This window comes from Penicillium hispanicum (genome assembly GCF_028827665.1).
Source record: "Penicillium hispanicum strain IBT 35686 chromosome Unknown utg000008l_segment0_segment0, whole genome shotgun sequence".
NCBI classification, from domain to species: Eukaryota; Fungi; Ascomycota; class Eurotiomycetes; order Eurotiales; family Aspergillaceae; genus Penicillium; species Penicillium hispanicum.
Window position 1 is genome coordinate 216,611 of NW_026623200.1, and position 27,799 is coordinate 244,409.

At 54.9% G+C, this 27,799-nt stretch overlaps 17 protein-coding genes across 17 annotated transcripts; 10 read left to right on the top strand and 7 right to left on the bottom strand.

Annotated features, from left to right (window-relative positions):
* Window positions 1–235: 235 nt before the first annotated feature.
* On the bottom strand, window positions 236–1,221 carry N7459_008908 (uncharacterized protein; the record flags this gene model as incomplete). Its single annotated transcript, XM_056948076.1, has 2 exons — window positions 236–698; window positions 770–1,221. The coding sequence occupies 2 exons, from the start codon at window positions 1,219–1,221 to the stop codon at window positions 236–238; spliced, it is 915 nt and encodes a 304-aa protein (XP_056795301.1).
* Window positions 1,222–2,383: 1,162 nt separating this feature from the next.
* N7459_008909 (uncharacterized protein) lies at window positions 2,384–3,550 on the top strand (the record flags this gene model as incomplete). Its single annotated transcript, XM_056948077.1, has 5 exons — window positions 2,384–2,833; window positions 2,947–2,997; window positions 3,046–3,250; window positions 3,304–3,411; window positions 3,465–3,550. 5 exons carry the CDS (start codon window positions 2,384–2,386, stop codon window positions 3,548–3,550), a joined length of 900 nt encoding a protein of 299 aa, XP_056795302.1.
* A 541-nt stretch (window positions 3,551–4,091) lies between these two features.
* N7459_008910 (uncharacterized protein) lies at window positions 4,092–6,018 on the top strand (the record flags this gene model as incomplete). Its single annotated transcript, XM_056948078.1, has 2 exons — window positions 4,092–5,219; window positions 5,278–6,018. The coding sequence occupies 2 exons, from the start codon at window positions 4,092–4,094 to the stop codon at window positions 6,016–6,018; spliced, it is 1,869 nt and encodes a 622-aa protein (XP_056795303.1).
* Window positions 6,019–7,461: 1,443 nt separating this feature from the next.
* Window positions 7,462–8,983, top strand: N7459_008911 (Subtilisin-like protein; the record flags this gene model as incomplete). The annotated part of the gene is made up of 4 exons (XM_056948079.1): window positions 7,462–7,959; window positions 8,113–8,185; window positions 8,228–8,707; window positions 8,772–8,983. The coding sequence occupies 4 exons, from the start codon at window positions 7,462–7,464 to the stop codon at window positions 8,981–8,983; spliced, it is 1,263 nt and encodes a 420-aa protein (XP_056795304.1).
* A 305-nt stretch (window positions 8,984–9,288) lies between these two features.
* On the top strand, window positions 9,289–10,591 carry N7459_008912 (F-actin-capping protein subunit alpha; the record flags this gene model as incomplete). The annotated part of the gene is made up of 7 exons (XM_056948080.1): window positions 9,289–9,345; window positions 9,431–9,449; window positions 9,561–9,673; window positions 9,742–9,831; window positions 9,894–9,946; window positions 10,004–10,141; window positions 10,240–10,591. The coding sequence occupies 7 exons, from the start codon at window positions 9,289–9,291 to the stop codon at window positions 10,589–10,591; spliced, it is 822 nt and encodes a 273-aa protein (XP_056795305.1).
* Window positions 10,592–10,931: 340 nt separating this feature from the next.
* N7459_008913 (PEX11 domain protein) lies at window positions 10,932–12,017 on the top strand (the record flags this gene model as incomplete). Its single annotated transcript, XM_056948081.1, has 4 exons — window positions 10,932–11,130; window positions 11,204–11,358; window positions 11,413–11,769; window positions 11,874–12,017. The coding sequence occupies 4 exons, from the start codon at window positions 10,932–10,934 to the stop codon at window positions 12,015–12,017; spliced, it is 855 nt and encodes a 284-aa protein (XP_056795306.1).
* Window positions 12,018–12,082: 65 nt separating this feature from the next.
* On the bottom strand, window positions 12,083–12,388 carry N7459_008914 (uncharacterized protein; the record flags this gene model as incomplete). The annotated part of the gene is made up of 2 exons (XM_056948082.1): window positions 12,083–12,237; window positions 12,307–12,388. 2 exons carry the CDS (start codon window positions 12,386–12,388, stop codon window positions 12,083–12,085), a joined length of 237 nt encoding a protein of 78 aa, XP_056795307.1.
* A 236-nt stretch (window positions 12,389–12,624) lies between these two features.
* N7459_008915 (uncharacterized protein) lies at window positions 12,625–13,218 on the top strand (the record flags this gene model as incomplete). The annotated part of the gene is made up of 1 exon (XM_056948083.1): window positions 12,625–13,218. One exon carries the CDS (start codon window positions 12,625–12,627, stop codon window positions 13,216–13,218), a length of 594 nt encoding a protein of 197 aa, XP_056795308.1.
* Window positions 13,219–13,529: 311 nt separating this feature from the next.
* Window positions 13,530–14,315, top strand: N7459_008916 (uncharacterized protein; the record flags this gene model as incomplete). Its single annotated transcript, XM_056948084.1, has 1 exon — window positions 13,530–14,315. The coding sequence occupies one exon, from the start codon at window positions 13,530–13,532 to the stop codon at window positions 14,313–14,315; it is 786 nt and encodes a 261-aa protein (XP_056795309.1).
* Window positions 14,316–14,542: 227 nt separating this feature from the next.
* On the bottom strand, window positions 14,543–15,064 carry N7459_008917 (uncharacterized protein; the record flags this gene model as incomplete). The annotated part of the gene is made up of 1 exon (XM_056948085.1): window positions 14,543–15,064. The coding sequence occupies one exon, from the start codon at window positions 15,062–15,064 to the stop codon at window positions 14,543–14,545; it is 522 nt and encodes a 173-aa protein (XP_056795310.1).
* Window positions 15,065–15,610: 546 nt separating this feature from the next.
* Window positions 15,611–16,642, bottom strand: N7459_008918 (D-2-hydroxyacid dehydrogenase family protein; the record flags this gene model as incomplete). The annotated part of the gene is made up of 1 exon (XM_056948086.1): window positions 15,611–16,642. The coding sequence occupies one exon, from the start codon at window positions 16,640–16,642 to the stop codon at window positions 15,611–15,613; it is 1,032 nt and encodes a 343-aa protein (XP_056795311.1).
* Window positions 16,643–17,012: 370 nt separating this feature from the next.
* N7459_008919 (GNAT family N-acetyltransferase) lies at window positions 17,013–17,763 on the bottom strand (the record flags this gene model as incomplete). Its single annotated transcript, XM_056948087.1, has 2 exons — window positions 17,013–17,266; window positions 17,355–17,763. 2 exons carry the CDS (start codon window positions 17,761–17,763, stop codon window positions 17,013–17,015), a joined length of 663 nt encoding a protein of 220 aa, XP_056795312.1.
* A 264-nt stretch (window positions 17,764–18,027) lies between these two features.
* On the top strand, window positions 18,028–19,373 carry N7459_008920 (uncharacterized protein; the record flags this gene model as incomplete). Its single annotated transcript, XM_056948088.1, has 2 exons — window positions 18,028–18,566; window positions 18,629–19,373. The coding sequence occupies 2 exons, from the start codon at window positions 18,028–18,030 to the stop codon at window positions 19,371–19,373; spliced, it is 1,284 nt and encodes a 427-aa protein (XP_056795313.1).
* Window positions 19,374–19,802: 429 nt separating this feature from the next.
* Window positions 19,803–20,750, top strand: N7459_008921 (NmrA/HSCARG family protein; the record flags this gene model as incomplete). The annotated part of the gene is made up of 1 exon (XM_056948089.1): window positions 19,803–20,750. The coding sequence occupies one exon, from the start codon at window positions 19,803–19,805 to the stop codon at window positions 20,748–20,750; it is 948 nt and encodes a 315-aa protein (XP_056795314.1).
* A 200-nt stretch (window positions 20,751–20,950) lies between these two features.
* N7459_008922 (DUF3716 domain-containing protein) lies at window positions 20,951–21,975 on the bottom strand (the record flags this gene model as incomplete). The annotated part of the gene is made up of 2 exons (XM_056948090.1): window positions 20,951–21,495; window positions 21,558–21,975. The coding sequence occupies 2 exons, from the start codon at window positions 21,973–21,975 to the stop codon at window positions 20,951–20,953; spliced, it is 963 nt and encodes a 320-aa protein (XP_056795315.1).
* An 850-nt stretch (window positions 21,976–22,825) lies between these two features.
* N7459_008923 (S-(hydroxymethyl)glutathione synthase) lies at window positions 22,826–23,401 on the bottom strand (the record flags this gene model as incomplete). Its single annotated transcript, XM_056948091.1, has 1 exon — window positions 22,826–23,401. One exon carries the CDS (start codon window positions 23,399–23,401, stop codon window positions 22,826–22,828), a length of 576 nt encoding a protein of 191 aa, XP_056795316.1.
* A 971-nt stretch (window positions 23,402–24,372) lies between these two features.
* Window positions 24,373–25,967, top strand: N7459_008924 (IQ calmodulin-binding motif protein; the record flags this gene model as incomplete). Its single annotated transcript, XM_056948092.1, has 5 exons — window positions 24,373–24,495; window positions 24,558–24,632; window positions 24,688–25,482; window positions 25,540–25,685; window positions 25,736–25,967. 5 exons carry the CDS (start codon window positions 24,373–24,375, stop codon window positions 25,965–25,967), a joined length of 1,371 nt encoding a protein of 456 aa, XP_056795317.1.
* Window positions 25,968–27,799: the final 1,832 nt, after the last annotated feature.

Consider the following 27,799-nt stretch of genomic DNA (forward strand, 5'->3'; position numbering starts at 1 on the left):
ATAGGTCTCGATTTGGTAGACTAATTCTTAGAGGCGTTGTCTAACAAGGATTTGCAATCCAATTCTACACTTAATCCCACCACTGCACTGTCCCAACTCGGGGTATTCCTGCTAAGATGAATCTAGACATTATGGCGTTAGTCAGAACCACTTATGGTTCTCCAGGGCTAGGCCTTCTCAAATATTAGGATCTAGTTGATTAAATGAGAAAACTAGGAATAGTGCGCATGGGCAGTTAACAGGAATCCCGAAGCACAACTTGAAATGGCGCCGCCGAGGGATCGACCACCACTTTTGCAACCTCTTTGGGCCCAAGACCGCACACACTGACCTCGAAGATTCGAGGTTGTCGAATGGGATATAACGACGCAAATACCCTGCGCAGACTCGGAGCACGGTTGACAGCCTGCCCATCCAGATGTAGGTAGAGTCCCGCAAGGCCTTTCAGAGATGTGAGAATGGTGCAGGTCTCTTCCCACTTTTCAAGGTCGTGGGCGGTTCTTAATGCAGTTGACGTATTTGAAGACGTGTCCTGCTCGAGAGGAGGGAATTCTTGAACGAACCAAAACTGGAGCCTGATCTGTCGGAGTGAATCCAACCGCGGTCGGAGAGTAGTCTCCGAAAGACTCAGAATGGTGTCGATATGATTGAAATCAAAGGTATTCGTGGAGTAGAGAAGGTGGATGGTTTCAGCATATCTAGAAGGATTTCAGAACGAGACGTTAGATGGATCCCACGTCAACGACCACGGGCAGGTTGACAAGCATACACACGCCGACAGGTGCGAGACAAGGCGAGCAGGCTAACGATTCGAGATGGAGAGGATGGCTTCATGGAAAGGAAAAGGCCTGGCTGCGACTCCCAGCACTCAGCCCCCGTGGTATCTCCCCAGCAGTCGTGCGTGCATCGCGAGAGATCCGGGAAGGCGACGCCACGTTCGCATTGAATCGCGATCAGGCGGCCTCGGGCGTGGACTAGGTGTAGCCAGTGACCCCCTACCACCAGTTCCCAGATGAGACGACGAACCTCGAGTGGGACGCGTGAGAGAATGGCTGACTGGAGTTGGTCGTCGGGAACCTCAGGTCCACCCGGGACGGGCGTTATGGCACGCGGCCGGGTCTGCGGTAAGGCCGGAGGGGCGTTGGCCGTTCGATCATACAATTGTTGTCTTCGCCCGGAGCAGAGAGCCCGACGCCGGGAGAAGCTCGAATGAGTCGCCATGCGAATGTTGTGGGGGTTGGTAGATATATCTTCTACTTTCATGGACATAAATTAGATCACTAGTCCTTGGAACCATATAGTATGAGGTCATCATGCAAGGCAGGGGCGTCCTTCTAAATATAGATAACCAACTATTTGGGGCCTATTGTTATTTCATGGACGACTCTCTCTAGCGGTCTATATAGGTGATTGGAACAAGTCTTGTTTTTTGATCGGTGGTGCCCCGACAAATTGCATCTACGTGTCGCTAACAGTCCCGAGGTGCATACTCTTTCCGGCAACCTAGAATATGTAAGCACCAAGTAGGATCGAAACCTGGGGCCATATTATGCGGGTCAAGTGAGGATTTTACTTCGCCTTCGGCTGTTCTAACTAATACATAGATGGAAGGTCACGCACCAATCAAATACCAAGCGAGGGCTTCTAGGTGGAGTCATTAGAGCCCCCGGGGGCTGGAGCTTGGGTCCGATTGAAGCTGACCCGGGGGCCTTTAGAGTCATCGTGGTCTATCATTATGATTGCGAGGTTCTCAAATTTAGTAAACTCATCACGACGAGATAGAAGACCTCCAGTCTTAGAATTATATCTTGATATTCATCTGGATTGGCAGAAAGGTCCTCGATCCCTTGGAAGGGGTTCCCTTTATCCCATCGGCATGACTGGTTTCAAATATCTCTCAAGGTAGCTGAAGTCATGACTTTAAACGCTCCGTTCTGGAATTAGGAATAATCGCGATCTATAGCCCCTCTTAGACGAGCTGAGAATGAGTTGCCTGATCGATCCATGGGCTCAAAGAGCCTATGAAACCGGAGTCAGGTCCTTTTCAAATTAGCTGGGGACTTAGTCTATCTCAAGAGCCGATGGACCCTTCTTAGGGACTAACGTTGCCAAGGCCTCCTCTCTTATATCCGAGCTCCCTTTTCCTTGGGTCCATGAAGGATAAGGGACTTACGCTCCTTCAGACAAGGGGTTACAGAGAATCAGCACACAGGCTCATACGACATCATCAAATATCCAACATGTCATTGGACTCGAGGCTCACTTGTCTCTTGATTCTCCTCGGCTTTCTCAGCATGGCGCAGGCATGGTATCTCGATCAATCATGCGACGGCCCAAACGTGATATGGTTTCTTGCGACAGCGATTCAGAATACCTCCCAAGTATGTCCGCCATGATCATCGAGGCAGTGAAAAAGGCCTTTGACTTGACGGACGCTGCCAAAAGCACATTGAGCGCCCTTAAAGAAGGCAAAAATTCTCAGGACCAATTAGATTTGTTGGGATACTTGTTTGCGTTTGCAGTCAAAGACGGCGCCGTGCAACAAAGCTCTCAATTTGATCGTCTCTATGATGTTTTTGATCAAGTGAGCAACTACAAGAAGGAGACCGACGGCGGTCCAACGGCCCAGTCCGGAGCTCTTCCCACGAACGAGGTCATCTTTTTCTGCGATTATTCTCGTATGAATGAGAACAAGGATTGCTTTGGAAATGACAAAGAGGGGTATGCCTGCGACACGGTGACCAAACGAGTCGTCAAGATAAGCCCGATGTACCAGTTATGCAAATATGGCACCGTGACCATTGATGGCCATACTGAAACCAGCGAATATCTGGTAAGACAACATCCCTCGGTTGTATAGAGCAAGACGCAGAGCAGGGCTAATACACAGCTTTTTGTCAGGGCTATGCTCCCCTCCGAACTTCTGTATATATCAATACTGTCCAGCTTTGCCAGCCAGCTATGATCAACTTCCTCGACTCTGTGGATAAATACTGGGTATTTACCTCCGATCCAACCTCGACGTGCCTTACTCACTACGTATAGACCGATGCGGCCAAGGATGGCCGGGTTGCGAAAACTCCATTGTCGATCAACAACCCTTTGTTGGATAGTACGGACACAGTGCCCATGGATCGTGCCGCCTTGTTGGATATGGGCGTGCTTCATGAGATGACACACACCGTCAAGGACGACACAGAAGACGTGAGCGTGGAAGATGACGAGGGAGAGGTGACCATTGGCTCTTACGGTAAGACTCAATGCCGGATTATGTCGAATATTCCACTAATCAATCTCTTGTAGGATGGAATAACTGTGTCAAGCTTTCAGAATACAGTGATGATCTCAGCAAAGTCGACGGGTGGATTGCGTCCTACATGAATGCAGATAGCTACGGCTATTTTGGCCTAGGTAAGACTTCTTACCACCTCTAGACAAGATGCCCTTATTGATATTCTTGTTAGGCTCTCAGTTGATTAATGGTAATGCGGAGGAGAGCTGCCCGCCCCAGCGCCCTCAGAAAGATGGAAGCGTCGTTTTGATCGGTTGAAGTAATGGAGCCCTCAAGACTTGTTTCCGTCATTGAGTTGCACCGACTAACCTGCATCGAATGAGATTATATCTCCCGATGGTTGTGTTGTAGGTTATGAAGAGAATGAAATGATGCGGATCCCGAATGATTATCCTAGAATATCTTTTATCTACTCTATCTCAGCCCTAATCAGAGTTGGACTGAGGACTTGAGAGATAAAACATTGAGCTCAGATTACCGTCTCACTGGCACTTGGTGGAGAGCCAGTACTATTCTCTAGATGCTAACTATCTCACGACACCTCGACCTTATTGGTGTTTCACATTGGATGTACAATTATCAACGTGAGATGTTGCACTTTCAAAGTAGATGGCAGATAGCAAGCACAGTTATAGATCAATGTTGGCGCCGGCAATCGCCACTGCGGGGACTCTCCGCTTTCGGCTTAGCGGCATCGCCCTTGACGGCGCCAAATCGTCGCGACTTCAACTCGCGCGCGAAGGGGAGCCTCCAATGCCTCTCCTTCCCCATTGCTGCGTGCGAGTTTAAGCCCGTGGGAATGGCACAATTCCGGCCTCCAGGGCCCGGCCGGAGTGCCTCAGCGCACCCGTTCGAGAGCAAACTGAGCCAACAGCTCCAGCCAGAAGCCCAATTCCCTCAGATCGAGCCGACTACGTCGCACTCGCCGAAGTCGCGCTCATTGTCTGACGCCTCCAAACCAACAGCGACTACTCAGCCATCCACCGGGGACCTAAGCCGGCCGCCCAGCAAAGATGACAGTGCACTCCCTTCGTTGCCTGCCACCCCCAGTCGATCCAACCTTCAACCGAGACTGTCATTGAATTTACCCTCCAAGACCTCCGGGTCCCCCATCAGTCGCGCCCCTCTCTCACCCAAACTAGACTCTTCGGCCATCTATGGTTCTCCAGGCTCCGTTCTTCCGCGGCGCTCCCGAGGCCTCGACTTCTCGCGCGCGTGTACACACCTCCACCACTCCACCCTCGCTGAGTCCTCGCCTGATTCCTCACCTACGATCGGAGGTCGAGGCATGACAATCCCCCAGCGACGTGGCTCCCTTGGCTCAACCTCTGTCCCACCCTTCTCGACCTCAGGCCCCGCAGACCGCACGACCATCTCAAGCTCCGTCTCGAGCGTCAACATGATGGAATCCGATACCAGCAGCAGTGACGACGACGACGACGAAGCGATGGTGGGGGATCGCGATGATATCATGCTCAGCACACCACAGGCTACACGTGCAGGGAGTGGACCGAGTCCCTTCACGACTGGAAATATCCAAAGTCCCGGGAACGAGTGGATGGGTGGGTACTCACAGGCTGCGGCCAGTCTCATGAGCTTCCAGCGAGCACGCTTTCGCAAAGGAGGACGTAGTCGACATAGCTCTAGCAGTGCGAGTGGGAACAGCTCCAAGCCCAGCCCTGGGCCTCACTCTCCGCCGGTCATGAAGAGCGTGGAGAACTCCAGTGCCGGGTATTTCGCACCGCGACAAACCGCTCATCCCCGACGGGAGAGCCTAAGTCTGGGCACACGAGATCTACGACTCTCTGATCTGAGCGATGATGGCGAGACTCGTGCGCGAGCGGGCAGTCCCACAGCCGGGTCTCATTCGGAGGGTGGCCCGCTGGGGGTAATCCGCCGTGCTGTCACTCGTCGGGGGAGTCTACTGGTGAGTTCCTGCTCCGCAACCACGGTATATGAATCTTGCTCTCACCTATGTTCAACAGCCCAAGACGAAGACATTCGCCCGTATCCGCGCTGCGTTAATGGAAGAAGGGGCGCCCGTCGACAGTGATATGAAACGGGAAGCGGAGGTTGTCCGGCAGGTGCGCGATACAGAACCCGCGACATCTCCTACCGTCAGCACCTTTCCTTCTCTCCAACCGCCCCAGTCGGTCGATACGATGCAGGACGAGGACTACGTGGCGAAATCCAGGCCGTCTACCAGCAGTTTCAGCAAGCAAGCCAGCCGTAACTCGGGAGGGGTTGAATTCTGGAACTCTTTCGACGAGCGGTATCGAACCCCGCCACCCGTTCGCCAGGGCGGTGCTTCTTCTGTCCCGGATGACGATATCCTTATGGACATGACGCCGTCAACGACTGCCGCGACGGACTCCAAACCACGATCCCGGTCCTCCACCCCTCATGCACCGGGGGCGGCTGCGATTGGCGAGCTTCGTCGTAAACGGCGCCGTGAAGATGACTTTGATCCCAACCTCATCAAGCGCCGGGCCGTGTCACCGAGCGTCAGTGCCCAAAGCAGTCCCGTTCTGACCAATTCGTCCACTGTGATCGACAATGGACCTAACATCTGGGGACCGCCATCCAAGCTCGGCCCGCCATTCTCTGAACGGCCTAGTGCTGAGAATGGCAATCGCAATATGGCTCACCCGGGCACTGCCAAACGGGTGGGTCTTCAGGGGATGACCGAGGCGAGCGACGGATTTATGAACATGAGCATCGAGTGATCGGGGCTTACGTTTTCGGCCTCAATTCCCTCCATTTTTACGACCCCTTATGAGTTTTGTGGCGTTGGGGAATTACTCGCACCGTGTCATATGGTTTTCCTTTTTTCAGCGCTGAGATACCTAATAGCACGTCAACCTATGGATTTCAATTGAGATCCCATACTGGCTTGGTCCTCGCGGCGATTCACGCGCCTACGTGTATAGAGTAACGCATACCAACCCAGCCGGACAGGGACACCTGAGCAATCTTTGCAGGGTCTGATCTAGGCATCCCTCCCACAGTATTGTAGATATGCGACGGGCTGCAGCAGGGCAGACTTGCACGCCTCGCCGCGTAATGCCACGACGCCGGCTTCATGGGCACGCGGCAAAACAATGGGTTGGGCTAATATAGACCTGGAGATGCTACAGTCAAGGCAAGGTCGGAAGCTATGGAGCACACCAAGCACCACCGGGGCCATGGACGGTTCTGGAACAATCAGAATCGTGGAAATGACCCTCTTGGGGCGCCTTGCCCGACTCTATTCCCGAGGTCTTCTCCCGAATGCCGCCTCCTTTGGCTCCTATTACTCTCTCTGGCCCCCGTTGGTTTTTGGGAAGATTCTTCAAACTAAAATACATTCATCAACTTCTGATGAAGATGATATGATCTGGCGAGTGCATAAGCCAGTCAGATCAGAAGAAAACAGAAGAAATCGACGATTCTACGCGAAAAGCGAAAAGATCGAAGAAACGAAGAAAAACTGCACTGGAGAGAGGAAGGAAGGAAAAGAGAGCTAAGAGACGAAGCTATCTACGCGCTGCGCGCTGGCCGCCTAAGGCCACCATCGCCGTCAACTTCACACAAAGCTAGAATAGGAAGGAGAATATTACCGTAATCTAAACTCCTACTACATTCGTAACCCTATTATTTAAAACCGTTTCCTCCCCGATTCACCAACACAGACGGGAATGAGACTATATAGACAGGGGTTGAATGTACATGTCGCAGTCTGGCCAGGTAGCACCTCCTGTCATTATAATCCGAGAGTCTTTTCGCAATAGACGTTGGTACCTCTGTATTATTGATTGATGATTGATCTGTTGACAACAGTAGATGTGGGTCTCCCTTTTAACCAGTCTTACATCGTGGCTTATTTTGCGTACAATTCCGAACAATACGCGACTGCCTGCGGCGGACGTATCAAATGGAATCTGACAGTTAGATGAGGACTAATATGGGGTGGGGAAGAATTTGCGTAACTCTTATAAAGACTCAATGGATCCCGGTTATATGAAGTTTTCTTGCCCTGGCTTCCATCTGTATCTCAGCCAAGTTGCGTTGGCCCCGGTACCGCGATGCGTGCCTCTGTGTTGAGTCTGTTGATCCTGTTAATGGGTCTATTGTCAATTTGTGTTGCCAACAGCTCGCCTCTGGATGCCTCGGATTCTCTTCGAACCAAAATGGAACCCCCGAGCTATGCCGAGAGACCCGAGAGGAGATCTGATGAAAAGGTTCAATGCGTGGTCATACCGAAGAATGGCACCGACACGGAAGCTCGCCAGCGCATCGAAACCTATCTGGAAGATTTGACGCAAGAAAAGGACTTGCACTCCTTCCACTGTTCAATACGGAAAATGCTCCGGTGGTGGATTGTTGATTTGACCCCGTCACAGCTCGAGAAAGTCAAGCAGAATCCGGATGTCAAGTCCGCCACCATTGACAGGGAAATTTCCCACCATCGAGCCCTTCCTCTCCAGCATCAATTTCCCCAGCCAGCACTTCAAGCCGTCCACCACAAACGAGACTCGCAATACACATACCAAAAAGAACAGGGGACCTCACCGATGCATTTGATCCAAATCAGCCAGCCAAAAGATGACCGAGACTACTGCTCATACCAAGACTACGTATACAACGAGGCAGCTGGGGAAGGGATTGATATTTATCATATTGAACAGGTCGGTATCGACGAGCCAAGGTCACCTCGACTCCCATTCTGCATGATCAGTGCTAACACAGCCCTACGCGACAGGGAGTGGCCCTTCTCAATGCTCAGGTTGGACAACCCCCCTCCCATCGGCGATTTCGGATCGTGACTAAACTTCAAGCAGGAATTCCCTCTGGACCGATTCTCAGTGCCTTTGCTAACTCCCCTGGCGAAATCCAAGGGAATGAGTGCCCTGAGTGCGTCAACGCATAGTCAATGTGTTGCTTCTATCGGTGCAGGCACTCACTTCGGAGCCGCGAAAAAGGCCAATTGGAAGTCCATCAAGCTCGCTTCGCTGACCGATTCACAAGTAGCCGAGGGACTCCATATGGCCTATGAGCAGGTTACCGACGGCAAAGGCCAGAGGAAAAGCATTGTGCTGGTCACCAGTGGCCACCCCGCGACGATCGAGGATGTCGAGAGTAATGAGGTGCTGCAAGACCAATACTTGTACTACAGTCAACTCTTGTATGGCGGAGTGCCTTCTGTGGTCTCCGCCGGCAACACATCACCAGAGAGTCCCTCCCAAGATATTGATAATACGCCTGCCATCCTGGCCGACGAGGACGCACTCCCTATGATTGTCGTGAGCGCTGCCGAGGTGGATGGTGAGATTGCTGATTTCTCCAAGCGGGGAACCCAGACGACTCTCTATGGGATGGGTAAAGGAGAATGTATCGGTTTGGTGGGGAAAAGAGACGCTGTCGGGACCTCCTACGGTAAGTCCAGTTAACATTTCTCTTTCCAATTGGTGCATCGCTAACTTGTTGGCTCTGATTTCAGCCGCACCAGCTGTTGCGGGTACGCTGGCAATTGCAATGTCAATGCCTACCGTACCCTTTGTGGATGACACCACGACAGATGAGACCTTTGCCAAGCAGGCTATGGAATGGATGAAGAACGAGTATAGTTGGGACCGTATTCCGGATGTCAATGTGTTGTGGAATGGAGTGACCAAGGCGGACTATACTGCGCTGGGGTTGCCCACTTCCTGAGGCTTTGGTGTTTTGGAGCACCATTCTGTGATTATAAGATAGAATATAGAAGTGATCGAGCAAGTGCGAGATGCCCCCAATAGCTCTTTCTCAGCTCTGCAGCGAGAAACATGCTGTCTTTGAGGGAACCCTGTATCTATACATATACATACACATAGTGTTGTAGTTGTGTTGATGCGGCCCAAACCACGTGCGGGTCCCTCTCCGCCCCAAGCTCGACCTCCAGCTGCTCTCCACTTCCTCTCAGCTGTCAACTTGATCGCCCACCTTCGTCCTCCTGTGCTGCTCAGTATCTCGCCTGCAGCATGGCCTCCACCATTGAACTTGCGTCCGCATTTATCGAGGGCGCCCCGCCCGGCGAGGTATGCATATCCGGGGATCTTGCCCCGGATTACCCCTCTGCCCCGATTCTTGGAGATATGCTGACCGCAGGCCTGTTGGCAATAGCTCGCCGACGTTGTTACTGGTATCGACCCTCTTCCCTCATCCCGCTCCCGAACCCTGTATATGCCTGTTATCCATCTCCCACATCCCAACTGGCACGCGTGTTGACGCTGAGTTCCCTTCCCGGCTACAGATGTGCAGGCCCTGACCGAGGGCGACGATATTATCCCCTCACTCGCACCCGCATTCGAGCGATACAATGAGAGGCAACTCACAACGGTGAAATTGCCGGGTTCAAGCCAGGAGGTGCGATTGGCAATTGGATCCCCCGCAGGTCGAATCGCCCGAGGTGCTAACGTTCGGTGCGCCCGAAGGTGATTGTCAGTGAATTCAACAAATTGGACGGCAACCGCTACTTTGATACGGAGAGCCAAACTTCTTTTGAAATCGATCATGCCACACAGGTATGTCGGGACCAGTCACACTGAGGACCAATGCTCTGGATACTCATGACTTGCAATTGAAGACTGCCTCCGCGACACAATCCTCGCCCTTGGAATCGCAGAATGCCGACTTGATGTAAGAGCTTGAGAGTGATAGAGTTGGTTTGGCGAATGCATGGCTGATAGAAGCTAGCCAATCGCTGCTCAAGGCGCTGGGAATCCATGCCCGTGAGCATTATCCCAGCTGCTCCTACGGCGTCTACCCCATCGAGAACGACTCTGCGGTTGCAATTCTCTTGGTGGCGAACCGCTACTCCCCTAATAACTTCTGGTATGCGATCGTGGCTCCGCCGCGCGTGTTTGACATGGACTAATCATTGTGGATGCGCTCCCTACGGGGAGCGTATTGTCCATTTTTGTCTGTTGCAGGAACGGTCGATTCCGAGCCATTTACCAAGTCCCCGTTTCCTCATCGTTCACGTCCCTGACCGGCAAGATCCACGTCGACGTCCACTACTACGAAGACGGAAACGTGTCCCTCAACACGTCCAAGCCCGTCAACACCCCTATCCCCTCAGTGTCAGCGGAGTCAATTATCTCGCGTATCGCTACGGCCGAACGCGACTACCAAGAGGAGCTGAACCGAGCCTTTGTGGGCATGGCGGAGGGCGCATTCAAGGGACTGCGGAGACAGCTGCCTATCACGCGGCAGAAGGTTGAGTGGGAGAAGGTTGGTGGATACCGACTGGGCCAGGACATCTCGGGCGGCAAGGGACGATAGACTACTTTGGGCGGCACGAGGAGTGCTGGATACATCCCCGTGTGGGTGAAATGATATATCCCGACCATTACTCCATTACTCTGCGATTTGCAAAACCATTGTTTTCCCCGACTCTACATACACATTCCACGGCTGGACCTTGGGTCTGTATAGATCCAACCCATGCAACACTCCAAGCTTATTTCCCTCCAACCAACAACACCGAAAGTACATAGGATCCAAACGCCACAGTATCCGACATGCATTATGCATGGCTTCTTTTCCCCAGCGATCCATTGTAGAAGAGAAGCTGAATAAGCACAGCGCGCTAATCTCCGCCGTCGGTCAACACACAATCCCAATGCCCGATCTCTTCTATGCCTACGCCTCTCTCCCGCGCGGTGATAGAATGCTTTCCCAATTCAACCGCTTCGTCAGTTCCGGCGCCGGGCTGGAAAAGACCCTCCGTCTGATCCAGTCCGTGGCGCAAATCGCCGCGGTGTTCACCGCGGGCAGCACGGCGGCGCAGTTGACCACGGCGAAACTGCAATTGGCTCTGTGTAAGTTGAGCATTGCATCGCACAGGCTCCATAGCCAAGGTCTAATTGAGAAATCTATACTGACATGCACCAGCGCGGCGTTTCTTCCGCTATTTTGGGTTCATCGACTCATTCCAACGTGTGTCAGCGCTACTCGGGAAAGGCGGGATGGGCACGGTAGCCGGATGGCTGGAGCTGGCGAAGTGGACGTGTTTTGGACTTTACTTTGTGCTGGAGGATCTGACGATTGTGCGTATCTACCTAACTGGCAGACATCTGCACCACGCTGACCCGGCGATGTAGCTGCACGCAATGGGCGTCTACGCGGTACCGTGGGAGGCGCGGGTGATGCGCGAGGCGAATCAGTTCTGGTTCTACGCGCTCTCATTCTCGCTGCTTGGCAGCGTGTATGAACTGCTTCTCGCGGCGCCGGCGGAGACGTCCAAGCCCAAGGGCCAGAGAAAGAAGAATGGGCCCCGGTCTGAGAAGGCTGTGCCCGCTTCCACGAGCAAATCGGCTCTGGTGAAGCGGGTTGTGGTAGATAGCTGTGACCTGCTGATTCCTGCAGAACTACTGGACTGGATGCCCACGGGGGATCTGGTGGTGGGAGCGACCATGGTGGTGAGCACGTTGGTGACCGCGGGAGATATCTGGGATCGGGTGTGACGGGAGGTGGTATTGGTCAACTAGGATAGAGTAGAGGCTGCATGGATAGATTTAGACGAAAAGGAAAGGGTCGATAAGCATAGATCGGTATAAATCAGAGCAAAAAAATGGACTCGCGGGGAATCGAACCCCGGACCACCCCCATGCTAAGGGGGTATTATACCACTAAACCACAAGCCCACTTGATGAGAATGTGGGCCAATCTTAGGCACCCCAACCCGAATCTGTCCAATCGCATGTAATCCGGCGGGCCCAATCGGCCCCGATCTACATAAACAACGAGGTTAACCTGTTAGGTCGCCCCGCTCTACATTTGAATAGGACGCATACTGGCATCAAAGCTGTCTAGGGATTCGCTCTGATCTGGCCGCTCTTTAGCGTACCGCAAAGTGGTTAATGCAACGGAGATCCAGGAGTCCCAGGCGCGAGAGGCCTTGCGACGCATCGCTTCCACCCATGGAACTTGGCTGGGTTAAGATCTGAGCTATCAGACCATGCAACTGGATCAAATTATCAGTCCGAGTAGCTCACGAGTCTCAAAGGTGTCGCCGGTGTCTGATTGAAGCGGCACTGGTGTGTTGCGGCGGGGCGCAGGAGTGGGCTGGATGGGCATTTTCCGTACTCTGTCAATCAGTCGGCGTGGATGTAACTTTGATACCCCATGAAATATCACACTTGTTCTATCTGGCATCTCTGCTCGCCATTCTGAACGTAACAACCAATATCTTCTCGAGCTAGACCAGTCGAGTCGTGATTTGCCATCCGAAACCCGAAGTCTGCGCCCTGCAACTGCAAGGATCAGCCGGCGCTACCGTCGATCTTCCCATCCCTCATTCTTGACCTCCGACAATGGACCTGACTACTCTATTCAGCAACGCCTCGATGAAGCGAAACAAGCCGCGCCTGATGCTCGGGCTGTACGCTCGGCCCAAGCACCCGGACGCACCACACTATGCGTTATTGATCACTCCGAAATCGAATCTCCAAAAGGGCCGGAGACCCATCACCGCGACCAAATACCACGTCAAGAATACGCTGCTCTACACGGAGGGCGTTGTCACCCAGCCGTGGCGCTACCAACAGGTCCCCGTCCCCGACCTGGACAAGGATCCTCGTCTGCTCGTCTGTGCCATCATCGGCAAAGTGCTGGACATGGACAAGCTCTCCGCCAGACTCGCGCAGATCCCGATCTACCAGACGGACGACCCGGATCAGGAGAAAGCTCGCGCGTTCGACTGTCGTACCTGGGTACGAGACGCCGTCGAGGCGCTGCAGAGTACCGGCTGCATCGCCGCCATGGACTGGCGAACAGCGGACGGCGGCACTCGAGCATACATGGAACAGAAGCGCAGCGAGGGGCGATGGAATGCGGCGCAGAGTGAGAGCTGCAGCGGTGATCGGTCGGTTGTCCCGATCGTGGATTTACTTACTGGTGGGACATGAGATTGTGGCCCGGACGACCAGTGGCACGGGCTGCACTGCCTCGACTGGCCGGAGACCCGTTAGGAACTCTCATAATCGAGGCTTGGCTATCACCCGGGGCGATGACGAAGGGATACGATATTTCCCAGAAGGACGAACGGTGGAACCTACGACCGTTCCAAAGTTCACGTTCCATGGAGAGGGTGCCCCCCGGATGCCCAAAAAGGCAACCTTCGTATCCGGGCTGGAGATGACGCCGACTATAAAGATCCAGGTCGCGCACTGCAAACAGATATCGATGTCATGATCAAAAGATACCAAAGGCACATATCATGTCTATCGAAACTACAACAATCCACACAGCGCCCAAAGAGATAGAGGCCCGCGCCGCGTCATTCTCCGCCAGCAGCTGCAGTACTCGCTACACACTCTCCGACTCTGCCTCGACATTCTCTCCCTCACATACCTTGACGGTAGATGCACGGGGAACTTGCGCCATCCGTCTGCCCTTCCCCTCTCGCCAAACCGAAATCACCATCAACCACGACGACGGGCGCCCCGCCTACGTCTCGACGCGCGACCGTCTCTGGTCGGGCAACAGTGTGCTCTCCCATGCCAAACGGGGGGCCTTGATTCGGACCGATTACTTCTTCGGCCCGGGCCGTGATCCCGTTCTACGCCTACTCGCAAGCCCCGGCGTGCGTGCCGCGGAAGTCAAGGTCACCGGCCAATGGACCTCTCGCTATGCGCGGTTTACGATGCCCGCCGGAGGCGAGTACGAATGGGTATACAGCAAAGAGAAGCAGGACGGCCAGAAGGTCAAGCTGATCATTCTGCGATCCATGACAGATAGCAAGGCCAATGGGGCCGGGAAGGAGTTCCACATGGATCGGCGTCTCGCGCAGCTCGTCCGCAGCGACGAGACGCGCACGCCTGGCACGTCAAAATTCAGGGCGGGGAACGGTGGCCACCTCCAGATTGACGATGCGGCCTTGCAGGATACAGACCTGGATGAGTCGGTAGTTGTCGCGACGTGCCTGGTGATGTTGAAGCGGGAGATTGACCGGTGCCGCACGGTTCAATGTATGGTGATGATGGGGGCAGCGGGAGGCAGTTAGTTAGACGGTGCCATGTATCAGATCACGAATGCGATTTCATTGATTGTTCACTCCGCTAGACGCCAGCATGTATCTCCACCTGTCTATCGTCCCGGAATCGAGTATAAGTAAACTCGGATCGACTCGGTATATCGAACAGCACCTCCCGCAACACCGGGAATCCAAGCCCATCCACCTCGCCCACCGAACGCATCCACTCCATCCACTCCACCCACCCATGGATCCATTCACGTTTGCGCCTGCAACAACTCCACGATGTGCGGATTCAACCAATACGCCCTCAACACCTCCGGCGCCATAGTCCTCGCGCCCGAGATCCACCCCCGACACTCCGCCGCGCCGCAGGTACACTGAAACGGCTGGTCCATCTCCCACTCCGTGCTGGGATAGAAAAAGGTCAAGGCGTCGCCGGCGCGCAAGGCGCGGTCGTCGACGACGCGCACCTCCATGCGCGCCATGTCGAAGACCAGCGAGGGCGTGCACGAGTGGTTGCAGTAGACTAGGTCGGAATTGAGCTCGACGTGAGAGTCGGCGCCGGTCTGCACGGTCGTATAGGCCTTGGTCCCGGGCGTGGCGGTGGTGATGCGGGCGAAGAGCGCGCCGGGCGGGAGATCGAGGCGGGAGAAGGCGCCGCTGCCGAAGGCTTTGGCGCTGCGGTTGACGTAGAGCCGGTCGGGATGGGTCGGAGGGGGGAGGTCGGTGGTGCGGAGGGCCGGGATGATGGGGAGAGGATCTGCGGTCGAGGCCATCTTGTTGGAGATTCGAGGATGAGTCCCGGTGGGAGGAGGGAGTTAGTACACAAGGTGATGTCGATGACGATGTCTCCCGGCAAGGGCGACCATTTTATAGATCCCCCATCACACATCACCCATCACTATGGGCATTCCTTTCAACCGAGGGAAACTCATTGAGTGGAGTGAGGTCTGCAGCCAAGCACTGGGCTTCCTCAATTGACTTTGCTAGTCGCGTATTTCCTCGGAGTTGCGATGGACCGAGGCAGCAGCTCAGCCGAATGCGAGCAGCATCGCAGTCGCCCGTTCGAGCGCACGAGAGGCGGATTAGAGACATAGCGCACGAGAGGCGGATTAGAGACATGGGGATCGCGCTAGCTTCTAGGCGATCGCCGTTCGGTGAGAACGGCCAACGATCCGGCTTGCATGTGCGTGAGCGAACGAATTGAGTTGGGAGGAAGATCTATAGCTCGCGTGGGAGTTGACTCGACGATGGGGGTAGATGAATGGCACTATTCTATGAAATCACATCCACACACATAGTCACCACTCATGACCGCATGGTCAATTCAGTTTCCGCAGCAATTCTTGCCCATCCAGCCACCGCTCTAGATTCTGGGCCACCTCGCCGTACCATCCATGCAGCAATTCCTCCTCGCCGTATCCCATATGCGGTGTCAACAAGACCTCGCTCCGGCCGTCCTGACCCCAGGCCGTGGTGCGCCACGGGCTGTCCAGGGGCAACGGCTCCGGCTCAAACACGTCCAGCGCGACGCCTCGGATCTGTCCGGCGTGGAGGGCAGCTAGCAGGGCCGTCTCGTCCACCAAGGGCCCGCGCGAAGTATTGATCAAGACGGCACTGGGCTTCATGGAGGCCAGCTCGGCGGCACCAACAATCCCGCGACTGCGGTCGGACAGCACATTGTGCACACTGACGACGTCGGCGCGCGCAAAGAACGCCGTTTTGGACGGGGCGACCGTGAAGCTGCCCGCGGGCAACCCCTGCGCCAGCGCCTGTTCGTCCGCCTTGGCCTGGGTCAGGTTGGCCGACCAGGCGAGGACCGTCATGCCAAAGGCCTGGATGGCGATCTTCCCCACCTGCGACCCCAGCTTCCCCAGGCCCAGCAGCGCGAGGGTCTTGCCGGACAGGCTGAAGCCGAGGGAACCCTGCCACGCGCCGCGCTTGACGGCCGCGTCGTCGCGGGCGACGTGGCGGGCCAGCGCGAGGATCAAGGCCCAGGTATGCTGCACGGTGGAGTTGACGCCGGGCGGACGGCCCTCGGTGCCGGCGACGGGGATGCCGCGCGCCGTGAAAGTGGGCAGGTCCAGCGCGAGATTGCGGGTGCCGGTCGTCAGCAGCAGCTTCAAGTTCGGCAGGGCGCTGATCAACGGGGCGGCGAAGGGAGTGCGCTCCCGCATGGCCAGGATGGCGTCGAAGGGCCGCAGGCGCTGCACCAGAGCATCGTGTTGGGCGGGATCGCGCGGGTCGAGGGTCTGGGGGAAATGGGCGATGTCGACGCGGGATTCCAGGTGGGCGAAGTGCTCGCGCGCGATGCCCTGGTAGTCATCCAGGATGGCTAGTCTCGGCTTGGCCATGGCGGCAAGAGGATAATGAGGGCGAGTTGTGTTGGCGATGAAATCACTCTGTAGCGGCACGCCAGACCACCCAATCGCCCAATTCTACGAGGGACTACTTCCTACTCATCACCTCCTACTCATCACCTCCTACTCCCATCACGTCTTCAACCCCGCTTGTGGGGAAGGCGGAGATACTCCGAGGGAGTCATCGTCCGAAGTCGGCGTGAGAGCTCGAGTAGCGGGAAACGACAGTCCAGCGTGATCGATGGGTGTTGGCGTAGCCGAAGAATGCCAGGGCAATGGCGATGGAGATTCGATGGATGGAGAAACTGAGATTGGGACTAACCCCATGTACTACTTGGAATCCTTTCATGTCTTCAATCCATATCTACTGATTCGGAACAGGATCACGAATCATGATCACAAAAGTGTCCAGCCCCTTGGCTCCATACTGGGTAAAATCCAGGGAGATCTCCTCCACAGGCTTCCAGCCCAGCTTGAGATATAACGGATATCCCGCTGCCGTGGCCTCCAGGTAAATCCGCCGCTGCCACGCATCTGCCTTGCTCATGCCCCAGCGGAGCATGGCAGTCCCATATCCGCGCCCTTGATGCGATGGGAGTGTGGCCAGCAGATCAAGCACTATTCACAGGAGAGATAAAGTTAACGTGCGGTCTGGAATGCGGGGGATTGTCCAACGATCAAGCGATCGTCAGTGCGGGAGACTGACTCATGTCCTGCTCGGTGGTGTGGCGCTTGCGCGCTCCTTCCAATAGCTCGCGGAATGCCGTGTAGAGCGCCTCGTTCATCGGTCGTGGCGCAAAGACGGTCGGATCTCGAGCGGCCTCTTGGTTCTGTTCGCTCAGGGCGGGCAAACTGTGCCCGGCGAGGGATTCGGGGATGTGCCAGCGCCCGTAGCCGATGAGCTCTCCGCTGGTTGGATCGTTGAGCTTCAATACGTGTGTCTGAGGATTGGCGAAATGCTTCATGGCATAGACGGCCTTGTAATCCATCAGCCGAGCCTGACTGGCGTCTGGAAACACCTCGAACAGCAAGCCGCGAGTCTGGAAGCTGAGGATGTTGACATGCGCCAACGCGGGGGCATCTGCCTCAGTGGCATATTCAATCGGGAACGCCATCGCGAGGTGGGTGAGCGAGAGATGCTCGTGAGAGCACCGAGGGCTGGACTGGTCTATATCTCATCTCTGCACGAGTCAGGGCGCAGGGTGCAAGGTGAGTCAACCTGTCGGGCTCTGGATGCGTACTAGACGGGGAAGAAAGCGCCGGAGTTCCGCTGGGTTTAATATTTTGCGCCCCCACCGACTTGGCCCTCTCCACGTACCCCAAGACCCTTGACTTGGGATAGAGACACCATCTTCCCATGCACTCCATGCTCGCCCCTGATGCGAATCGGCTTGGTGGTGCGTCTCCTACAGCAACCCGCGGCGAAGGTGCTGCTCGTCGCGGCGCTGGTCTACCTGCTCGCCTTTGAATACTGCAGCCTGCGCTACTGGCGAGACCCGCACTCGGCCTTCTTCGACATTCGGAAGGTCTTCGAGTGGAAGTACAGCCTGGTGCGCGAACATGAAGCCCGACACTTTACCTCGGTGTACAACGCACCGCAGGAGGCCGGCCTCGACATGGCCAAGGGCCGCGACCCGCCGTTGATGTGTGCAGCTCTCGCGACCGTGAAGCGCGACAAGGACGACTATTTTGAAGCTTCCGTGGGATCGATTCTGAGCGACCTGGATCCGCGCGAGCGGCATGCCCTTCATTTGGCCATCCTGTTCGCCAATATCGATCCCACGCAGCACCCGAGCTGGGGCCAGAGATGGGTCGACCGGCTGGCGGATTCGGTAGCGTCATATAATGTGTCGCAGGAGGAGTTTGAGCACCTAAAGGAGTTGGAGGAAAAGCACAATTTCTATGAAAAGGGCGTTTAGTAGGTTGTCCCGCCGTGGGGACTGGGTGGTGCATCTGGCTAACCCGTCGACCCCCTTTTAGTGACTACGTCTACTTGTTGAACCAATGTCTCGAGACTGGCGCCCCGTACATATTTATCTTGGAAGACGACGTGATCCTGGCCGATGGTTGGATGATTAAAACCCTCAATGGCTTGCACCGGCTCTCGCATGGCCCAACCGCCCGCAATGGTTCCTGGCTATACCTTCGTCTTTTTTATACAGAGACCTCGCTTTCGTGGTCCTCCGCGGACTTTTGGTACCGCAATATGCCCCTGGCCTTTTTCATCACCATGAGCTCCGGCTGCGCCTTGCTCTTGGCCTTTCGGCGACGCTGGCCGAAAACCCGGTCGTATATCGACAACTGGACCATCGCAGCCATTACGCTGGTCGTGATCCCCGCATTCACGGCATTGACCTATATGGTGGGCAAGTACTCACTGCTCCCACTCCAGGGAGTCGTAGAAATGAACGGCAACGGCTGCTGCACGCAGGGGCTGGTATTCCCCCGCGAGCAGGTCCAGCCCCTGATCGAATATCTGCAAGATCGCAAGAGCGGCCAAACCGATAGTATGATTGAAGAATATGCGACGCAGACTGGATTGACCCGGCTGGCCCTTGCGCCGCAGCAATTGCAACATGTCGGGCTGCGCTCCAGTCGCGACAACGTCGCGATCAACACCCAGAGCACCTGGGCATTTTGGTTTGAGGAAAATGATCCCAAGAAGTTGAAGGCCGAGCATGAACGGCTGCTGGCGGCGAGTGACACTGCATGGTTGCTGGATTAGGGCATTTCTCTCTGTGTTATCATCATGTGTCTGCGTCCTGGCGTCATTGCACTCATTCACTGTTTGGCCCCCTTTAGCTGTACATTATCCGTTCAACCCATGCATTCTCAAGGACGAGCAGGTCAATTTTTGAGCTCGGCCTTGCCACCACCCTATCTCCGACGGGCAATAATTAGCTCGCATGGCAGAAGCCACTGTTCGTGAAACAGCGCCTTTCTCGGTTTTCGCTACAGCCGAGCGGCCGACCTTTATAGATCGAAAGCCTCGCGTCGCGCAATGTAAACTCCGACTGTAATTGGCCACGGAGATAGCGCGTCCCCGGAGATAAACGTCATGGATCTAGAACGACTTTATAAAGAACTACATTCGCCATGACTCGAGCAAGAATGGCCAACCTCTCCTGATTGCCAAGCCTGACTCTTCCCAACCATGAGCAAACTCCTCGTCGTCTTCGGGGCCACCGGCCAACAGGGCGGGTCGGTGATCGACTTTGTCCTCAACGACCCCGAGCTATCGAAAGAATACGCGCTACGTGCAATCACGCGCAACGTCTCCAGCGCCGCCGCACAAGCTCTCCAAACCCGCGGCGTCAAAGTGGTCGCCGGCGACGTCGACGACGCAGCCTCGCTCCCCGCGGCCCTCGCCAACGCCCACACCGTCTTCATCGTCACGGCCTCCGTGTACGACGACCAGCTCAAAGCCCGCGAATACGCGCAGACCAAAGCCGCGGCCGACGCCGCCGTGGCCGCCGGCGCCCAGTACCTCATCTACAGCACCTGCGTCGCCTGCGAGCGGCTCTGGGGCCGGCCCGTCCCAGCCTTCGATTCCAAAGCCGACGCGGAAGCGTACATCCGCTCGCTGCCCGTGCAGAGCGCCTTCTTCGCGCCGGCCATGTTCATGCAGAACTTCCTCACCAACCAGGCGGCGCGCCCGATCCCCGCGGCCGCGGACGGCGCGCCGCCGACCTACGCGATTGCGAACTTCATCGCGCCCGATGCGCCCTTCCCGATCATCGAGACGGTGCGCGACACCGGGAAGTACGTCGGAGCGATCCTGGCTGCGCCGGACGCGTACGCTGGGGTGACGCTCTCGGCGGCGACGGGGCTGGTGACGTACCGCGAGTGCGCGGAGACGATTACGCGGGTGACGGGCAAGCAGACGGTCTACGCACAGCTGCCGCAGGAGCAGTGGTCGAGCTTCCTCCCGCCTGGATCTGCGGGGCCGCTGACGGCGATGATGCGGTGGTTGGAGAGCCCGGGGTACTATGGGCCGCGGACGAAGGAGGAGGTGGAGTGGACGGCGCAGCGGGCGCGGGGGAAATTGACGAGCTTTGAGGAGTTTGTGGAGGAGCATAAGGATGAAATATTTGCGCAGTGAGATGGGAATTGGGCGGGTCGATGCCGGTGACGGGACTTGTTATATACAAAAAGGTTATATCGAGGATGCATTGGACTTGAACACGATGGTGGTCGAATGGGTCCTTTGCATTTGTTCCGACTGGGAACATACCTTTCCATGCTAACAATAAAGACATGCGTTGCGAGGTTTCCGACAGTGCTCTGGCGTACTTTAATATCTCACCGCGCATATGAATGAACATCACATTCCTTTCCTCTCTGCAAGATCCGACGGATTTGCTCATTCACAGCCAGCAAGAAATCCCAGTTAATCCGCTCCGAGTGCATGGAGGGGGTCATGATCGCGTTTAGCGCAGCGTCGGTGCTCGTAGCGGCGGCAGTAGTCAGAGAAGACGCATGTTTGAGAGCACGAATAGGAGTCATGGGCGCCGGAATGGGTGTCGCAGTCGGAGCCAGAGTCAGAGCCCGCGGATCGATTGTGGTGGGACGATGCGGATAAGGCGAGGAGGTAGGGTCAGGCATGGAAATTGGGGTAAAAGTACCTAGGGGACCCTGACCCAGCTGTCTAGCCATTGCTAGGGTGGCAGCACAGTAGCCAAACGGGACCTCGCCATCGTCCGAGGTTGACGACGTGCCAAACATGGGAGAATTCGCGGTATTATTCGGCACAGCCATTGCATAAGCATAGTCAATAGGAGCCAGGGGAGCACAGAGGAAGTTGCTGGGTCCGAATTCCTTGGAGGCGTCTAGGGAGCTTGTGTGCGCTGGTGTGAGAGTATTAGTCGAGGATCAGCGCGAGACGGTTCAAGAAGCGGAAAGCACGCACCTAGAGAACATTGATTCCCTCGTTCTCCCCAGACGCAATTGGTGCAGGCTCCATTTTTAAAGCCAGCCAAGATGACACAGCTGGTGAACGGGCCGTAAGTCTTTGGAGGAGAACAGTGAAAGCACGGGTGGGGGGCCACCTCGCCCACGACATGTGCCATAAATGAGTGTCGCCTCATCCGAAGGGAGAGCATTCCCTCATACAGGGTCTGGGGAGTCCATGAAATCATCGCACGAAGCGCTGGCTCGCGGTGGCGCCGCAGTGATCTGAGAGTACAAGCCTCCGTCGTGGCGGCCACGCCCCGGTATGGCGGCCATTGATGGGCGAAGACGAACTCTGCCCATGGCCCTGGTGATTCTTCCTCTTGGCCCTTGGGGATAGATTTTGGAATATTCACAGGCAGGCTGGTAGCCGCCATCAGGATGGACGGTGAGAGAAGGAGCGATGAACACTTGGATTGTAAAAGTAGACGGACACGAAAGGAAGGTTGTAGAGAAGAGAGTGAAACGTGATTGACAAAGAATGAATAGCCAATCCAAGTCTCAAGTCGTGTTTGCGCCAGCAAGGCAGAGTTTTGCCATCACCTCTTTTCCACTTGAGAATGGAGAGCCAGAGTTGTGTACTTCGATTGCACCTGCCATTTTACAACGAAACTATCAACGTACCCGATCCACGTCTTTGCGCCTTGTTAGCTTGGGGACAATAGATACTGAGATCAACTGTTGCAGCTATGGGTCTTTCCAATATGCGTTGTTTGACCTTCCCTTAGAAAACTTACTCAAATAGAGTAATGATTGTTTTATAGTTATTGTCTACTGTATCTTGAGATTCCCCAATGTCTAAGTGAATAGCTATGAGCTCATATATATTTAAATAGTGCTGGAGAGCTTGGAAAACACCACTGTCCCAACTGACTGATTTGATGATAGAAATATCCATGCATTATGGATGAACGGGTTATTTGAATTGCCGTTGACGATCCCACGTCCGTAGTTTGTGGCTGCGACAAATATACCTAGTTATAGACACCAAGCACAAAGATAATACCTCGTACTACCTCAGTGATATCTGTCGATATATGTATAGAAACCCACCCAAAGTAGCAGGCCCCGGTCTCGAGGGTATATATCTCGACGACTCGGAGCCGGTCCGATCACTCGGCGCGGGTGTTGGCAGCCATCAAGGAATGGGTCCCTTTGTAGGTAGAATACTGGTATATACATTGTAGTTGGATTGAAGCACGAGGGCTATTCGGGGCATAGCTAGCATCACAGATTGGCAAACCTGACCCCGGCCTTTTTAGCGGTGAACGTAGCAATCAGATCCATCAGTGGCGGCGACAGCGCATCGTATGATTGCAATCCGACCGAGCTGAACTTCGCCCTGACCTCGTCCATCCCCGTGGGATTGAATCCCTGCTCAATGATCGATGACACGAACCCGGCGAACTGCGGTTCCTGCCAGCCCTTCTGGTCGGACAATTCGACGTGGACAAAGTCGAGTCCATGGAAGGGATGCTCGCGCTCGATGCGTCCGTAGAGGTGTGCGCCGCAGGCCTTGCATGCGTGACGTTGGATGACTGCGGATGAGTCGACGACGTGGAGTTTGGACTCGTTGGCCTCCACGCGGAGATTGTCTCGAGGAATCACACCGACGACGGAGAAGAGCGCGCCGGACGGTTTCCAGCACTTGGAGCAGCCGCAGGCGTGGTTGTGGGCCACATTGCCCTTCAGCGAGACCACGACTGGGTCCGAGGGACATTGGCAGTGGAGGGTGCCGCCAGGGAAGTTGGGGTCGCCTTTGGCGAGGCCATTATCGATGAAAGGGTGGATGGAGGGCGCCATGATGGTGTCTTGTCGCGGGAGTTGATTCAAAGCTCATGCACAGTGACGGTCTTGCCGTGATGGTATATAACAGCGTGCACGCCTATCGTGTCTCCAATCGCCCCTCATGAGGGGAGCAGGGCAGAGCCGAGCCGTCGGCGAGCTGAACCGGTCCTGCCGCGATGCATCAAATCCCACTGTTCCACGGCGTGTCTGGACTGGAGACGGCAGACATCGCCGTGATTGCTGGCCGTTGCGGGGCGCATACCGAAGCGGTAATGCTTTCCAGCCGCCGCGCAGAAGGGCAACGCGATCCTGGGTGGAGAATTCTCCAACGGGTGGCCAGCCGGTGTGTCCGTCCGATCGCGTGCGAGCGAGGGTTCTTCAACTCGTAACGAAATTTCACATCGCAAGATGCTAGGACGGTGGGTGCGAATTGTTGTCGCTGGAGGATGATACTGTCCGAGTCAAGGCTCTAGGCGGATGGATGGCAGTCCTGGTCTTCATTGCTGCGATCGCAGCAAACCGGCCGTTATCTAGCATCGATCAGTGCTCGGGTTCAAGTTGATGAGCCCAGGAAATTGAAGAAGGAGTAGAGGAACAGAGGACTAGACCGGTTTTATACCGTGCTCGACGTGTTGCCCGCAAGGTCCTTCTCTATTGTCCGTTCTGGTAGGCAGGACGTGATAAAGTCGATATTCGGCTTGATGACCTCAAGTGGTCTTCTTGGGCAAATATCAAGAGTGACCACAGCTCATCCCCATCTGTAGATGGATCTGAAGCGCATGAAGTAATTGGTCGAATCGTTTTCAATTGAATGCTGCATCCACTGTATACCTAGGTACTCCGGCGGGGGATGAGTCAGCCCGATCTTATCGTACTTGTGGGATCCATGGATCGATCTTGTTTTGCATACTCTCGTTGTGCATCACCCTGCCATGAAGCAGCCACGTCGATGATTTGCGCAAGACAGTCAGTTTCATCGCTTCAATATGACAAACACCACGAAGCCTCCCCGTCCCACCTCATCTCTAAACACCATCAGCGCAATGACTGGCAGTGCAAATGACGTCACGGGCGTGGGCGAAGAGGAACAGGCTGCCCGCCAAATCCAGGTAGGAGAACTACCATCATAGTGAATCCAGAGAGCACGCTTTACTAATAATAGCACTTTCAGAGATCATATCGCGGCTATCGGACACGGCGCGAGCTCCGCGGCATCAACGTCGCAGCATCGACGCGATGGCTGGATGTCAGGACCCCACCATCCCTGCGTGGAGGAATGAGACTAATCCTTCCCTCCCCAGAGCTTCAAAAAGCGTAGTCTAGATGAAGACGATCATTCAGAAAGCCTAGCCCCGGGAGTCGATGATGAGAGTACCAGCCCAGCTCGCAAAAACTGGCAACGCGCCGTCAGCGTCGCGATACAAGCCGGTCACGACGATGATCAATCCTCAGAACCAACATCACCCACCCGACATGACCTCCCAACCCGCTCAGAAGTTATTCGGGCAACGAATCCCAAACAAATGGACTTGCAATACTTCTTGGAGATGGTGGATGTGAAACACCGACATGGAAGCAATCTACGCGCCTACCATTCCGTGTGGAAGAACTGCCCGTCCAATGAGAATTTCTTTTACTGGCTTGACTACGGGGAAGGCAAGGAGGTCGAGCTTCCACACTGCCCACGCGATCGGCTGGAGAAAGACCAGGTGCGCTACCTTTCATCTGAGGAGCGACGGAACTATATGGTGAAGGTGGACGAGGACGGTTTGTTCCGCTGGGTGAAGAACGACGAGCTGGTGGAGACAAATAGCAAGCTCTTTAAGGATAGCCTTCAGGGCGTGGTGAATGTTGATGAGGAGGCACCTTGCTTTCGAGGAAACGCTGCAGCGTCGGGCTCATCCGAGTCCAGCTCTTCACGAAAATCCTCGCCCCTGAGCCCCGTAAGTCACAAAAAGAATGAGGAAAGTCAAATCTCCACGCAAGAGGACTATGAGCTACACAAAGCGACCAAGAAATTCTCGCACATCAAACCCGCCGCCATCTATGATCATTTCGCAGGAAGCCTCTCGGTGAAAGATGGGATGTGGATCTTTGTGAGTCGACCCGGAAGTGGAGGAACAAGTGATAAGGCCTAACATTGTTGGAATTAGGTTGCAGATACATCTTTTCGTATATACATTGGAATCAAAGATCCCGGCGCGTTTCAGCATTCCTCGTTCCTCCGCGGCGGCCGCATATCTGCGGCCGGGATGCTCAAGATTCGACATGGACAGTTACGAAGCTTGGCTCCATTGAGGTATCACATGCCCCAGCAGAATTGAATGACATGAGTTTTGACTCTCACAGTGGCCACTATCGACCCCATGTTGCCAACTTCCGTGCCTTCCATCATTCCCTTCAAGAACGGGGGGTTGATCTGTCGCGTGTTTCAATCACAAAGTCTTATGCCATGCTGGCTGGTATTGAGGGATACACCTTGACAAAGCGGAAAGTGCATACCGTGCACGAGAAGTTGGATGAGAAGCTCGACGCCGCCAAGGAGAAGATTCACATCCCGCGCCCCCATACAGCGGACTGATGGACGCAACGCAAGCGGGTTATTATATGATTTGCCTATTCCTAGAGAAGATCTTCCAGAAGTTAAATGAGCTCGTTGTGTTGGTGGTCGGCTTTTCTGGCAGCAAGTCGATCCCACCATTCGAACTGTCTACTGACAATCCTGGAAGAGCGTTCTCTCTCCACCCCAACTACCCCCGGGATAACCGTGACCCCGAAAGACGAGGGTAATTTTTAGTTGATCGGTCATGCATCAATGCATGCATACATCCTGCGCGAGAGATCGGGACTGAGGCAGAGGCGAGAAACCCCGTCCTATGACGCCGATGAGAATCCCGATCGCAATAATTCGCGACACCGAGAACCACCCCCCACATGAATTCTTCCCTAAGGCAGCCTCTGGAGGACTGTATTGGAAAAGACGAGAAAGGGAAAATGTATATCCAGTACTAGTATCCTGACAACGACCGGGCTCGCAGCCATTGGTTCCCCAGATAGTGACTTGCCTGCGAAGGTTTGAAAACCAAGATATACCCAAGTAGAATAACTGTTAAATACAATGGCAAATCCACGATGAAGAGAATACAAAAGGTCAGGGCCTGAACATGGGAAGTAGGCTTCCAAGGTGCCAATATCTCATTCAGCATGGGAGAATCCCAGCGTTGAGCTTCATCGCGGGTGAAAACTTGAATATTTTATTGGAAGATAATTCACCAATAAGATCAGCGTACATCGCTCGGGGGAATAATCCGCCACAATGACTCGATGCGTTGGCGTTTCGGAGATAAGCCGTCCACTGCGCAGAGAGCCTCTTCAAAAGGGACGCCGTGTTTGGACGCGAGCTGGGAAAGAACCAGTCATTAGTCCAGAGAGCAAGTCATGGTGGGCAAGTCAAGAATAAAAAACCGGGGGCCGCAAAATGCGTCTATACCCACCGGTCTTACTCGTGTAGACCCACGAGAACAAAACAGCCCCAGTGCTGCGGAGTCTTTACGCCATGCCCAGATCATGGTGTGACGCAGGGGAAATTCTATGCTTATGGCGCTAAATCTCAGGTTGCATCTCACTACTACCGTGGCGCTCTCTTTCCAGAGTCCGTGGGTCATCGACGAGCGCCGCATTTCCAAAGCGCTGGACGGCGGAATGCAGGGAACGGTCACTTTGCACCAGATCACCTCTCCAGAATCCATCTAGAATTGTAACGCTCCCACGTAGCACCAACTATAGAGCAGGTCACCCTTCATACGTCCTAGCAGGCTACGAGGGCCGGTACTCAAGTGGCAGCCGATGGCCCCTAAAGATCGCGTGCGGTACTGAGTCAAGCCCATGGCTAAGAGAACGGTCCAAAGTCATGCATGGGACTAGTACGGCGCGATGAGGAGAATTTATGTACTATATATAACATCACCGGAGTCGGGACCTGTCTGCCCAGGTGAGTATCCCTGACCAGTAACGTCGAATCCATCAAGCGCCAAGGCCAAGACTGCTGGCTGGGCTGGTTGGAAGCCAAAGAGTCAGCATGCGGCAGATCAGTGGACAGTCCAACAACCTTTGCTAGGCGTGGAATTAGCTGTTGATGGACATCGACCGGCAGCTCTAGCGTGCCTGATTGGCCTATCCTCGGCTTGTTATACATTAATAAGCTTCCAATGCTCCCTACCTACCTAGATAGGTCATCGTACGAGAAAACCTATTAGGCGTCTAGGCATGGAGACGGCCCCTGCTAAGAAACGGCCCCCTGTTATTTAGTGTGGAGATGGAGAATGGAGTATGCTCCCGTATCATAGGGCACCCTTTTGATTAGCTTTCCAATTAGGTACATATAGGGGGCGGTCTTATGCTCACCAGTGGGTC